Source organism: Lissotriton vulgaris, chromosome 8 (genome assembly GCF_964263255.1).
Source record: "Lissotriton vulgaris chromosome 8, aLisVul1.2, whole genome shotgun sequence".
NCBI lineage: Eukaryota > Metazoa > Chordata > Amphibia > Caudata > Salamandridae > Lissotriton > Lissotriton vulgaris.
The window spans coordinates 1,080,304,595-1,080,319,830 of record NC_141696.1 but is presented as its reverse complement, the minus strand read 5'-3'; the positions used below and the strand labels follow the sequence as shown (position 1 = coordinate 1,080,319,830).

General features: G+C 40.5%; 1 protein-coding gene across 5 annotated transcripts in view; it reads left to right on the top strand.

Moving 5' to 3' along the window:
- Positions 1–12,672, top strand: part of PCDH17 (protocadherin 17) — a 195,541-nt gene extending 182,869 nt beyond the window's left edge. For 3 of the 5 annotated variants that reach the window (XM_086934909.1, XM_086934910.1, XM_086934908.1), the window contains one exon: positions 10,936–12,672. In XM_086934909.1, the coding sequence (XP_086791035.1) occupies positions 10,936–11,618 (683 nt within the window). In that variant the 3' untranslated portion in view covers positions 11,619–12,672. The remainder of the gene's footprint in view (positions 1–10,935) is intronic. The other 2 variants (XM_086934912.1, XM_086934911.1) reach the window with 1 other exon arrangement.
- The last annotated feature ends 2,564 nt before the right edge of the window (positions 12,673–15,236 follow it).

The following is a 15,236-nucleotide window of genomic DNA, read 5'->3' as shown; positions in this document are numbered from 1 at the left end:
TCTGAGAACTGAAGAGTGCATTTTAAATAGAATTGTTCTTGAAAATGAAAGAAAACATTTTACATTTTTTCTATTTGCATTTTTAAATTTTGCTTAGTCTCCTAAAAACTGACAATCTTTATCAAACGTAGGGGGTATTGTTTTGTTGTAAACATTAAACAGATGCAATAGTAATAATAATAAGAATAAATCATTAACACCATTCTTATTAATTCTATTAGTATTGTTTCTATTATTGGGACTTATATGATACATACTGCTGCTGATAGCAACAACAGCAGCAACACCAGTAGCAATATTGATAATTATTGCAGCAATAATACAGGCGGCAAATACCATCTATATAATTAATAAAGTTAATAAAAAGATTATTACCATATTTCTTTTCAGCTCTCTAGTTGTATGGCGGGTCATGCATTTTCACAACCTCATGTCTGAGTCTCCACTGACAAGTTTGAATTTTAAGATGTTTCCATTTTTACTCTGATATCTCAAGCGTTTGATAATGCCACAGAGAAAAATCTCATTATTTTAGCCGTCATTCCAGTCGCCCACCTCTTTTTGCGGTTACTCCCATATAAGCCTGTACGCTTTTCATCATATGATTTCAGGTGTAAATCTTATGAACACCTTCTTGAAATCCTAAATATATAATTTAAGGGCATAACATCTGGATCTTGACACAATACACAAAGGTAGAGTTTTCCAAATACTTATTAAGAGGTTCATGGTCATCTTTTTTTTATAGTTAAGTTGCTTCCCATATACTCCAAAGTGTTATACAGCATTGCAATGTTAATTGTGAACATGTCTAAATTATTGCTTGTAGGTTACTTCAATTGATATGTGTCTAGTTGTATAAGTATCCCTCAACCAAATCTCAATTTACCAGATTCTCCATCTGCCTTCAAAACTAAACTGTCAGACAACTCCTCCTCACTTATGTTTGAGTCTCCTCATAACCTCCTGAGTTACAAATGCTAGGAAAAATAATGTCCGAAGCACTACATGTAAAACAGTGAATGCAAATAGGTTGGTGTTTTCCAAGAGTAATACATTCATACTTATTGTCTGATGTCTCGTTGGGTCAGCTGACAAGAAAAGATGGTATAAGTAAAGAGAGGCCTAACATAATGCTGTGCATGTGGGAAAAAGCGTAGACATTATGTATGAATGTCAAGCAAACAAAAAGAGTCAAAACGTCTTTGTGAATCACTAGGTTAAGGGTAGCAGTAATAAAAACAGTTCAATATGTAGAAAACTGTCACTCACCGACATATTGAAGAATATAAAGTAGCCAAAATAGGTATTTGAGATAAAGACTGCCACTTCTAGCTAAATTTCGTTTTGTACAGTGGATTCTCTTGAGATCAAAACCACAAATCATCAAATTGTCTTACATAACCAAAAATCAAACTTATACAAATATACACCAGGAATTTTTTGGAGCAAACATTCAACAATATTAACATACCAAACATTTGAAACTATTTTCTCTCTGCACAATACTACCACAAAATAACTGTCAAATGTCTTCCTTTGTACACTTTTTCTATTTAGGGAATACATGTCAGAATTTGCTGTAGTTGCAAAGAAACTCACTAAGAAACTAACAAAGAAACTCCTGTACTCATGGAAATCTTTGGAAGGCATAGATTTCCACAAGTACTCCAGCTTCCGAAGGGTTTTCTGGTTGGTTTAAAATCAGTATGAGTCAATCATAACAAAGTTGCGTTTGTCTATATATCATTTATTTTTTTCTCCATGGATAACGTGTCTTCATCCTCCCTGATATGGCAATTACTACTGCCTTTTATTGAAGTAAATATGTTTACACTTTCAGGGAAGGAAACAATCTGCAAAGTGTTCATAAATACACACAAAGATGTAGGTTTGTTGGTGATATCTCCATTTTGCATTACTTGATGAATGTCCCTTCCAAGTCCCTGAGCACTATGGGCCTCATTTATGAGGAACTGGCAGGGGGCAGCGCTGCAAATATTCTTGCTGTGCTGCTCTACGCCAATGTGAAAGGACAGGAAAGCACCGTATTTATGAAATACAGTGCATTCCTCTACTTTTCCCCTGGGCTGGTCCACAATTTGTTGCCTAACACCAATGTAGGCACTGTTGCACAATAGCACTAGGGTGCCTCCATTGCAGGCGGGATTGTTTTTGTGTAGAAAGGGACACCTTCCTGTACAAAAACAATCTAGAGTCATGAAAGGAAGAAACAATGAAGAGATATAGAAACATTTCTCCTACAATGGAGAGGCATACATTTTTTGGAGCTGCCCCAGATTTACATGACTGAGTAAATCTGGGGTAGGGCCAAAATCCATAGGTGCTGCATGGGACACCCACCTTATCACCCATGGAATGCCTCCTTGGCGCAGAGCAACGCAAGGCAGGAGCTTGCACTACTTTGTCTTACTCTATTTCTATGAGGTCATGCAAAGCCACGCAAAGTGGCTTTGCGTCATCTCATAAATATGTTTGATAGTCTTACACAACCAGAGAGTCAAAAAAGTGGCACTGTGTTGGCACAAATCTCTCATAAATAATCCTTTAAATGTATATTGATTAAAAAGCTGCCATATTTGAATAACTTCTACCAATTTAAGTGCAATATACGATTGTAAAGTACCACAAATACTAATTATGTACAACTGGATGTGGAATGTTTTAAAGCAATTTTATTTCTGTTTATCGAAAGAACACGTAGTTAACACTTCTCTATGCAAACTCCTTTATGAATTTGGCATTCAACTTAGATGAGGCTAATATATATTTGTGGACTCCATATTTGTACAATAAACTCCCAACACTGCCCTGCTAAGCCACTGTGTGTCACAAAGCACTGAAACCCTTATTAATTCATAAATAAGAAATTACATTCTGCCAGATTGGAATGCAGACTAAATAATTTTGGTACAATGAAAAAAATCTGGATTTTTTTCCCCCTTTGTCAATGCTTTCTTTATTTCTCTTCCACTTCCACAGCTAGTTGCAAAGGTAATCGCTACTCCAAATTTTACCTTGGTACATATTTTTTATTAGAGCAAAATCTGCCATTGGATTTAGAAGGTCTATGAAGGGCTTAAAGCCTTGACAGTAGTAGTTACGAAAGGGAAGGCTTTCGCTACCAGTTACATAGTCCTGGAGTGCTGAAACTACTTTATCCAAAATTGGCAATTCCAGGCGCAATATTGCATCTCTGTACCAGTCGATTGTGAGATTTTGGGCCAGATGTATCAAAGGGTTTTACCCATTCTGTGTCTATGGGAAAATGTGTTCATACATATATCCTTTTGTCCCCAGAATGGGGAATAAACATTTGCTCCTGGAACTGCCAGGTTATTTTCCACAAGATTTTCTCCGATTCCTAAAATAATTCCAGTGTCATTTACCACTTCCTATGAACAGAAGGGACCAATAAGGATTGAGGGGTGGACGTTAGAGGTGGAAAGGATGTCCTAGAAAGGGAAGTATAATGCCTTGCTTCCTCCCCCTGCCCTGCATTAAGGGGACAGGCAGAGTCTGGGCTGCATGTGAGCGCACAGCCCCTACCCTGACCGCAAGAGGTTTTTCCAAGGGTAGTGGGCCTTGTGTTCCTGCAGCTAGCAATCCCATGTGTGATAAGACTGTGCCAATGGTGATTGGCTCGAGTGACATCCTATCCGGGGACACCACTATGTAGAACTTATAATTGGCCCCAAGGTATAGTGGGTCTGTCACTGCAAGTGGGATAATAAGCAGGTTTGCTAAAGTCCGACTACTCCATGCTATTAAAATGTCTGATGTTCTGCATTTATTACTGTACCGGTGTATTTTCAAGCCAATTTAATGCAGTGTTATGTTCAGTCCAGGTATGAGTCATTGTAGCTAGCTCTTTGAGCACTAAAAAACCTGCCAAATGGCTTTTCTAGTTACAAAGTGAAAGTAGGGGTGAAATTGAAGTATTTTCCATAATACAGCATCTGAAAAAGATGCTTTTGTTTAGTTTTCTTTCCTGCATTTAACGGATCGCAAAATATGTTTCATAAACCATGAAATTATAACGAAAGCCTACCAATGAAAGGAAAACAAATATTGAATTTTCTGTTAAAAATAGAACGCGAAGTCTAATGCATCTGTCAGCAGCACATTACAAGGAGCTTATTTCAAGGCTCTTAACACAATAGGCTGCATACCTTTTTACATCTCCTAAGGCAACAAAATGCCTTTCTATAGCTCAGCACCAGGAGGCAAATAAAACTGAGCTTCATATAATATGGCCATACCTATTTGATACTACACAAATTGAATAACTTCGGTTTGATGAGTTTATATTTTTCTAATACTACGCACGTTGTTTTCGCTCAAGGAGATTCGAGGACATAGCCTTATTCAAGTCTGGTTATTAAAATCTAGGGGCCCCATTTAGGAGGCTGTGCGTCACTTTTACGCCGCTGGTGCGTCACTTTTTGTGACGCATCAGTGGGGTAAAAAATGCGCCTTGTTGCGCCATATTTACAAAGTGACGCATCTAGGTAGATGCGTCACTTTGTAAACCCCTGCGCCACATTATACCTGCGCCAGGTATAATGTATGCAGGGGAGTGTATTGACGCAAGGAAGGGTCGTAGAAGTGACGCAGTGAGTTTTCACTGCGTCACTTTTAGGATGCTGTTGCGTCAAAATCTTGCACCTGCCTCACAGCAGGCGTAAGATTGGCGCAGGCCCTTTCACATGGGGCTTGCCCCATGTGAAAGGACGCATTGCTGGAGTTGCGTCACTTTTGTGACACACTCCAGCAATGCGTCACTTTTGCGCTTACAGATACTTGAGAAATACTGACGTATCTGTAACTCCTTGCGACATGATGCGTCATACATTAAATATGACGCATCAGGAATGTCGCAAGGAGTGCGCACTGAGAAGTGACGCATCGCTGCTTTCACGCAGCAATGCGTCATTTCTCATAAATGAGGCCCTAGGATTTCATGTCCATCGCCACTAAACTGTGAAGGTGTCAGAGGACTAGAGTTCTGCCCTGATGTAGAAAACAGCAAGTAATTGCAGCACAAGTTACACTTTTTTTTATAGACGTAAAATTGTGGTATTTTATTAAAATTGCATTTATTATGATATATTTATGTTAATACTGTATATACCCCAGACTGTGTAACTGACACCCATAACCATAGCGGTGCCAATGTTGGTGTCTGGCTCACAGCCAGTAATCGAAAAGATAGTAACTCAAACTTTTGACAGTTAGCAGGTATGGAGAGACAGAGTGGACTAATAACCTGAGGTTTTGAAGATAACGTGGAGGAGGAGGCAGGACATAAGAGAAGGTTAACCATCAGAAGCAGATGCTAATGGAAGTGAAGATGGTTGTGTGGAATGCTTACTAGATAGACATTTTTCTCTTATTTATTTATTTAGGTGTTTTATGGTGGGCTGATTGTTATCTGGTTATAATACATGGGATGCAACAATCCCTGTATAAAACTCGTCTCTAATTTCTCTATGACATGTGACATTGTGACACACAATTTCACCTATTATAAAGAAATGATGTAGCCGCTTAACTGTAATAACTAATTAGAGTTTAGTTCTGACCTCACAATTTTTGAATCAAGAGTCAACAGATAAGAGGAAACGCTGGCCATGTCAGGTCATGGAGCATAATTAACCTCATAAGTGCTGCGCCTAGTCCAACGGCCGACGGCACCACTACCTCAGGAGTGCTGCCGTCGGCCGTTGGACGTTCGAACAAAGCATGGGCGGAAAATCCGTTTCGCTCGCGGATTTTGCGGATTTTCGGTAAATTCGCAATCCGCGAGATTCACGAATCTCCCGCAAAATCCGCAAATCCGCGAGCAGCGGATTTTATGGTTTGCTCGCACTGTTCGCGTGAGTTCGCGGCTTCCCAGTACAACTTCGCGCCCCGCGAATAAGTGCAAAATTGCAGAAATACGATCTTAGCAAAACTGAAACTACTTACCAGGTTCAAAAGTTCAGGCTCATCATTAGTAGCCATTTCCTGTAGTGCGTCCTGAGGGGCCCCTCCAGAGTTCAGTTGCCAGTTGCAACTATTATGTGACCCTGCTCTGAACCTCAGAATAGTTACACATATGCCACAAAGGTCCTGAATTACAGCTAAGGGAGACAAGCAGGAGCCAGGCTGGAAGTTCAAATCCATTAATCAGCCCCTAATTCATTATTGTCAGTTGGGGCAGGGCAGGTGTTGTAACTAATTTTGCAACAATGAAAGCACTTAGCAAGTGCAAAAGATCACTAATCTGGAAGCACTAAGGAAGCAGGTGCCAGTTAAAAAAATATTCTGTGACACATTAATCAGCCCCAAATTAATTCAGGTCACTTGAGGCAGGGAAGGTGTGCTTGCGTTGCCACAATAATGTACACTGACTGGACAACCAGAGGGTGCTGTGATGAAACAGAGGGTGGCATGGGTGGGCCAGAGGGTGGCATGAGTAGTCAGAGAGTGGCAGTGGTGACAGAGAGTGGCAGTGATGAAGAAGAGTGTCCCAAACAGGCTGGACACGTAGAAACAACAAGTTCGCGAAACTTGCGACCCGACAGGTAAGTTCGCAATTTGCGAAATTGTACAAAACCCTCGCGAACTGGCAGAAACCCGCGCAAACACAAAAATTTTTTGCGGATTGCGAGTTCGCAAATCCGCAAAATTCGCAAATGCGAGATTCGCAAAATTCGCCCATGCTTAGTTCGAACCTCACCTGCGCAATGGAACGTTCAGCACTGGAGCTGGACGTTCCATAGCTGCTAAGGTGTTAAAGCAGCTGTTTATGGAAAATAAATGAAACTTGGCTTTTCTTTCTTCTGCTCTGTTTTTCCATCGGTTGACAAGCTGAAAGAAGATATTCATTGCATCATTTTAATTTTTTGCACTCCTTAGGCAATTCATGAAAAGTTTGAATCTTCTGAATATTTCGACACATTCAGAGCAATACGCCATTTTTTTGTAAAACTGGCATGTGAACAGTTTCTAATACCATTTTTCAAAAAATATTTAACAGCCTTTTTGATGTGTTGAGTTATGCATTAGATGTTCTATTTTTATTCTTCATGTTTGCAAACATGCTCTCTTTCATAGGAAAGGGCTGTGCAACAAGGGTTTAAGTGGTTTATGAGAAAGGTGATGGTGTGACCAGAAATAATAAGGAATAAAGCACCTGCATGATAAGGATATTACAAGTCCCCTCGGAGTTCCTTAACCTTAGAAAGGAACTTGGCCTTCAGCCTTGTTTCTATATAGGGTAATGTAACTTCACTGTGACTTGCAATATCCTTATAAATTACTGTGGGGATACTTTATCCCATGTTATTTCGGTATGCAGTGTAAGATTGTTCAGAAACAAAGAGCAAAAGGATAAAGTTAGGCTGAAGTAAGTTTAGGCAAATATTATTATAAATGATTGTTCGATCATGGCTCATGGAGAGATTTAGCTAAATGATTCCTTGAAATATTTGGATTTAATAAAACAAAGAGTGCATGAGTTTACGGGTAGGTGAGTATTTATATATATCTAAAGCTAAATCTGCCCTTCCCTATCCTGCAGTTGTACTTATACCAAATAGTTTGTTCTTATTGTAGCTTGAGCCTCCATCAGCCAGACCTCATACGAGGAGTTATTGGCTCAAACAGAATGTGCACTTGTTAATGCGCCCTTGGGTGCCATGTCAGGGCCAAGAAGATACCAGAGTGCTGGATTATGCAGACAGAAGGGCAGTGATGAAGCACATCTGCTCAATGCTCATGCCCAGTTTTCTGCTCTTTAAATGCCGTAGACTTATTAGTTGACATTTGCAGAGTTGTGATGGAAAACAACTGTTTGATTGGCAGGTACTCCTATTAATTTACGCCAAATGAGAAACATTATTCCAATACATTATTAAATATCAACATCTGCTAACTCCTGCCCTGTTTCCCTTCCTGGCCTGCACAGGCAGATATTTTTCTGTATTTTGTGTGATTGTTGGCCACAGACTAGTAGTGAAAGAGGTTTCCAAGTCAACTGTGCTGTGCTCTTTGCCCATAACTTGTCAGCTTTGTGTAACTCTTAGAACCATGAATGCAGCAGAGAGTGTAAATTAGTCTTGCCTATAGTTAATCTTCTGGTTTAAATCAGCAGATAAGTTTTCGCTCAACTACTCACTGCCTCTTGGTGGTAAGGCTGAAGCACTTCCTGAGGCTGGATTATTTTCACATCCTGTGTGTATATTTGTCACAGGATCAGAGAAGAGTGCTGTTATGAGGTGGTTGTGAGGAATTATCTCATCCGCTGCCACACTTCTTCATCAGCACAATAGGTGGAAGGATGGAGTAAGCAAGTGTGATACGAGCTTAATGTAAATGTGCATAACATCCTGAGGAGCTTCCTAAAGTCTTCCTTACAGGCAGGAAACCTCAACAGCCTGTATTTAGATAAAGGCTAATCTTCGTGCTGCAGGGCGGTATTGCATGATTGGACATCCGACTCTGTCATAAGGTGTTCTTTCAAGCTTGAAACATATTGTTTTGTTTATCGCAAACGAAAAATGCAAACTAACGACAAATCCAAAATGTCTGCTAACTGACCAGTGGAGAGCCCTTTAGATGCCTTGGGTGGCATTGGCCACTGTACGGGACATCTCATAACATAGAATGGCATACAGCCATACATTCTTCACAGCCACAGTCACACATGCTGCTAAGTTTAGAAGTAATTTGACATTTTTTCAGCAGGAATGGTATGCAATTCATTTGACTCTTTCACGGGGGTGGCTACCATCAAAGAGCTACAGTCTAAGCAGGGTAATGGAAAGTCATATGCAAATTCCCTCAGTTCATGTTTGCTAAGCAGCTTAAGTTTTGTGAGTTGAACAATGCTTATATCGCATTGGCAGCACCCCTTTTTTAAATAACAAATTAATACTGATACTGCCCTATAAGATGCATGACATGTAACTGTGTAACGCTACAGCAAATTAGCTTGTTCCGTGGCACAAGGCAAAATGATGGGCCCCACCCAACAGCAGAATGTGATTGGGGCCCCTGAGACTCCCATATCTCACAGATAATGATTGAATTTGGCCTGAATGGAGGCTCACTGAAGGATAGAGTCCCCTGAATGGGTGGGGCACCCTGCGCCACAGGGGCTGCAGGGGTGTGTGTTATGCCCCTGAGCTTGTAGAGCACATTTTATCTGAGAACTGCGCTCAAAGAGCTCAGTTAGGGCAGCTCAAATGGCTTTATACACTATCACAGTTTTCTGCACTAATGTGTTCACTGCTGCACCCCAGGAATACCATCAACAGAAACTACCAGCCCAATTAATTTGAACTCCGCCTCTATTGAGTTGGAAACGAGGAGCTCGAGGTCCTGTGTTTTCTGTCTGAGTTGTTTTTCTCTGAGAAATTCTGGATCTCCGGATCGGAGGGCGTTAACTATTTCTGTCTACGGTAGCCCCCTTCTCCGGATTGAGTACCCGTTTGCTGCTGGCTCCCTTACTAAAATATTTCATACCTGTATCTTGCCCCTTCAAAGATTTTTCTGGACACTTACGCATTTTCCAGAATAGAGTGTCCTTTTTAGCTCCTAGCAAGGCCATCTGACTGGTGCATTTTACGCCGGGTCTTACAGGCTGGTGGATATTAATCCTTCTGCCCCCTGGATTTCTGTTGTTCCTCTCTCTCTTTATTCGTTGTTTTGTTTCTCGCCCTGAAGAAGGTGTAGCCCCGGCTGGGGCCACACACCGAAACGCGCGTTGGCGTTTTTCTGTGAAGGTGAAGCTGGATGATATCTACCCCTATCCCCTTCTACCATGATGAGCCGTATTACTCGGTCTCAGGACCATCTTGTGTCGTTGATTCATTTCTTGTGATTGTGTGAATATGATTAATTGGTGTGATTGAGATATTGAGCTGTGTGTTGAATGGGGGTAATTTTGAAGTAACAAATGTGCAGTATGAAGGAGGAGTTTGGAATGAAACATGTTGGTAATTTTTGTCTCTGATTTTTTTTATGTATTTATATGCACTATGTTAAACAAGATATCCTTTTGAAATATGTTTTAAAAAATAAATAAATGTTCTATTTTTGTACTTATTGAAGTGACTGATCGTCTCTGTAATTCCTGTGCTCTGGTGACAGCGGGCTTAATTGAGGATCCCCTTCTGGGACCTTGTTCAAATTAATTAGGATGGTAGTTTCTGTTGATGGTATTCCTGTTGTTCCCCTGTCTACCTGCCCCCATAATTTTCAGGGGGTCCCCTTCTTATTAGTCACTGCTGGACCACACCAAGGTCACATATTCGCTTTATTCTACACCCAGATCACATATTCGAATCCTGGTGGTTCTCAAATACTTTCATCCTCTTGAGTTGGATTATACAAGAACCTTTGAGTTGGGAAAATATAAACATATTTTATGTAGTGTCAAAAACATCACCGAATGTCCGCCTTATAAATAGACTATAGACCTTCTTCACAAAGGTAAGCTTACACGTTTATGTAAGTTTACTATCTTTTGCAATTCACAAAGCAAGTTTACGAATACTATCTTTACAACTGCCTATCCTTTTATATTCGCAGTCTCCGTCACGTGTGTAAATGTATTGCTCACTGAATGCAAAAAATCATAAAGTTACATAAAAGTGTAAGTTTACATGTGTGAATCGGGCCTTCTGCGTTCCATTTCCTTCACGCTCAATAAACATTACATATTGGAGGTACAGAGCTGAAAATCAACCCATTAACACGGCGAGCCGCCTTTTGTAGCCCCCTGAAATGTTTTACCCGTTCTTTTTCTATGCTGTAATTAAAAGAGACAAGAGGTCAGATTTGCACTCGCTGAGCTGATAGCTGCTTTCGAATTGGTATAAAGGGATCTCAACTGATTAGAGCTGTTGTCTGTTTGTCTTTCAGAGCAAGAAGAGTGTGTTAATTGCACAGATGAATGCCGAGTGCTCGGTCATTCAGACAGGTGTTGGATGCCGCAGTTCCCCCCAGCAAATCAGGCGGAAAATGCAGATTATCGCACAAATCTCTTCGTACCCACGGTGGAAGCCAATGTTGAGACTGAGACATATGAAACTGTGAACCCCACTGGGAAAAAGACGTTTTGTACCTTCGGAAAAGACAAACGAGAGCACACCATTCTCATTGCCAATGTTAAACCTTATTTAAAAGCCAAGCGTGCCCTGAGCCCCCTCCTCCAGGAGGTCCCCTCAGCCTCGAGCAGCCCGACCAAGACGTGTATTGAGCCTTGCACCGCCACAAAAGGACCCATCGAGGGCTGCGAAGTGAAGCCCGTGGCTCTGGCGGAAACAAGCAGCAAGTACTTGGCGACCGACAGCCAGTACCTGTCGCCCAGCAAACAGACAAAAGACCCTCAGTACATTGCGTCAGACCCCATGGCGCGGGCCTATGCGGATGTGCACTCGAGGGTGAGCCGAGACTCGAACGAGATGGACTCTGTTCTGGAGCAGCTAGATCACTCAAACCGGGACCCCGGTCGAGAGTCCGTGGACGCGGAAGAAGTGGTGCGAGAGATCGACAAGCTCTTGCAGGACTGCAGAGGATGTGACCCTGTGGCTGTGAGAAAATAGACCCGGAAGTCGATGTCGCTGCCTCTTCTCTGGAGGAAACAGTCTCTCTGCCCCTGGTAACCTTGGCTACACAGGGACAGTCGAAGGCCACTGCTGCTTTTTGGCTTTTCGTGAACATCTAAAGTGCCCACAATATATTCTTTCCACTGCTGTTCCCTTTTCATGAACAACACCGGTTACATTTTGACCAAAATGACAACATAACTGAGTCAATGAAACAACGAGGAAATAAATATTGTGACAATTAGACAATCCGATAGGAAGGTATGGGGAAGCAAAAACAAGGACCACCTTCTGACATTTTAAGACTGTCTGCTGTGGTTGATGCTGAATTCACTGTTTACTGATGAACCCAATGAAAAGCAGGGTTGACTTATTTCTGTGATGGGTTACTAGCGCACATCACAGGCTTCGATTGAAAGTCTGAAACGATCTTGCTGTCGTTCTAGCTACACCAAACATCAACACCCATTTGTGGTACACATTTCTGTATAAAGTTATCTGCCACAAATAACGAAAATATCGACATTCCAGATCATTCTTCAATAAATCACACCCTGCCCATTTAGTAATGCCACATGTCACATGAAACGTTAAATGTAAAATGATATAGTTCATCCTGTCCTGCCCATTCATATGCTAATTCACTTTTTTAATAAGATGGCATTTTTTTGTACACCTATTTAGCATTTTAGTGTCCAATAAAAACAGAAATATGTATCCTGTAAATGTCAGATCTAAGCTAATTGCAGATTTGATGATGTAGTATAATGTGAAGGTAATATAATGAGAATATTGTCAATATTAACCCTTCCTTATTCCTTTTTTTTTGGACACTAAAATAGCTCAGAAACGTGGAAATGTCCTAACCATCAACACAGATCACAACGTCATTTAAATGTGCAAATGTAAGAAGATTTAATGTGTTTACATCAAAAATGACATATTTTTATTGATTTATTGCAGATTCAGTGCATATGAGCCAAATTGTTGAGTGTATAAGAGCTATATTGTGTATTTTATTAAATTAATATATAGTTGTGTTGCAAAAATATTTGGGCTTACGTTGTTGTAAATGGCAAGTGCTGCCGCAGTAGCTGTCGAGCTCTATGAGTTTTTCCTCCTTCCTGATCCTTGTGAAGTGTGGGAAACAGTGCCCCTGAGCGAAGTCGTGTTCAATGTACGGTCTACGCCGCAGTACATAGTCTGTTGGAAATGTGTGTCACTGGGCTGAGGTAATCAAAATGAGTGAGTTACAAACACATCCATTAGTCATGGTTATGTATGAGGCCTAGAAGAAACCTCTGTTACAAATCATATTTAATAACAAAAATTCTGCTTGAACTGGTTCTTGAAACCTCTCGCTTTTTTTTTAATCTAGGCGATGCAGCTGGTAACACACAGATATCAGACAGCGGGTTAAATTTGCAAAGGATTCTACCATTTCAAGATTTTTGCCACCATTCATTTCACAGGCCATGGTCATGTTTCAGGTCATGTTTGGAAATAACTATGTATCCTGCTTCCTGCTGCAGATGAGAGTGGGTTGGCGTTGTTTCATCCTTGCTAGAGATATGGAGTCCTGCTCCCAGCTGACACACCCACCCGCTCACTCTGTATTTAACAACAGTGTAATTCCTTCCACAGGAAACTAAGGAAGCTAAAAAAACAACAGATTTTTTTTCAATTGTAACCAAAAATACATTTGAATAGCAGCGTAAACTACCTAGGGGGAAATCATGAGCGAATGGTTTCAGAAAAGCTATGCTAAATTTCTAATATATTCACCAGGCAGAAGATCCTCAATGAACTATTAATACACTCTAACATAATGTCACCCTGTGCAATCATACATTTATGCACAGATGAACCGACTTTGGCAATTGTTCTTCATTTTTTTGATGACGTCACTACAGTGTCATTGGCATTCAATATTGTGCTCACTCTTTTAGACAACCAACCACTTTCCAATCGGATTCCATTGCTTAGATACCTTGAATTTGCCATCTACGAATATAGGGCCGGGAATTTATTTTATGTCCATGACGTACAATAGAATAATGCAGTTTTGCTATAACTCCTGGTTTCTTACATGTTAGCAATGTCTGTAAATTAATTGCTGTTGCCGTTGTTTTATGTAAGGATTTTTGTGGCCCTGATGGTGATTGAAGCAGACAGAATGGTTGCTGCCTTTTTTTGCTCGTCCACGGAGTTACAGAATCTGAAGCCTATCCTATTTTTCATTCCTTGTGAATTAGGTCAGCCTGTGGTCAATTTTTCGTATTATGCTACAGGGTCAATGCAGTGTTGTGTCTCGTTTTCTTGACTATCCATATCACATTTACAACAAATTCCCACCCTCTCTGCTTTCCGCATCTGTGTCACCATTGCTTCAGTTGTTAAAAAAACAAAATAAAAAGTGCTGGTGCCCAAAGATGTTCGTAGGAGGCTAGAACTGGTGTTGCTGAATGCCAGGATGATCAAATACCAAGGTGCCCTATTCTTGATTGACACACATTCCTCTTTCTTCCATAAACTACAATTCCTATGTCTTTATAACAGTCTTGCAACTCCTTTCCCAAACCTTCTTGCTTCCTTTGTCACTCTTTTCTTATCTTTCTGTACCTGCCTATTTTCCCCTTTCTTTCTCCTGATCTAGGCGAAGTCCCATGAAAAAAATAAGCACCGACTTTCAAAATAAGTTCTGATGCCCATCACCAGCAACCATCTCCAAAATATGAGGCACTCAGTGTCACCCTAATAGTTGGTCATGTTCTTGTACTTTATCATTGGCTGCGTCTGTTTAGGTTTCATCACTACATTTAGATATTCTGGAATTTTTTGCATCATTTTGTAGACTTTCGTTGTGTTATATCTGTATCAGTTTTCCAGTTCCATATAGCTTAGCGAGTAGCATTTTTCAGGAAACTTGATTTCTTTGTTGATGCCCAAACATTGAGCTTTTGGAACATCTGAAAGTGTGTCAAAAAATCCGAAAATAGGAAGAAAATAAAACCAATCTGGACATGTGAGCACTTTTTAGAAGCAATTAATACGTAGCGAGATTCCACTGTATGTGTGGCACCCAATCCGAAACCAGAACCATTAAATATCAGCGGAACAAATTAAAGATGGGGCTTTGGAAGCAATTTCCCATAAGGTTGTGTGTCACCAGTGATTTGCTTGTTTTTGTTGTTACCACGTTCTTTGTCTTTAGTTATGAGTACTTGTTTACCATCTAAGAAAATAGTGTATGTACAACACACAACATTACATCCGAGCAGAGAGACTATGATTTCAATTGGCTCAAACTGTGAATCATTTGCCCGTTAGAATTCGGTGTTTTTAGTACAAACATTGATTTTTCGAGACTATGAGTTATCATAATTGTGTCATGATGTTGTCGCTCTGACTAAATCGCCTTCTTAAAGTACAGCGGCCATTTGTGCATTATCAATTAAACGTCTGATGTTATGCAAGGTGTTTTATTGAATGTGCAGTGCTACCTTACAATCCAAGTGTGTACTGAGATGTAGAAACATTGCAAAACTGTGATGAATACGTTATTCAATCACCACCGACGACCAAAAAAATAGAAACAGCACCTGCAACTGTCAA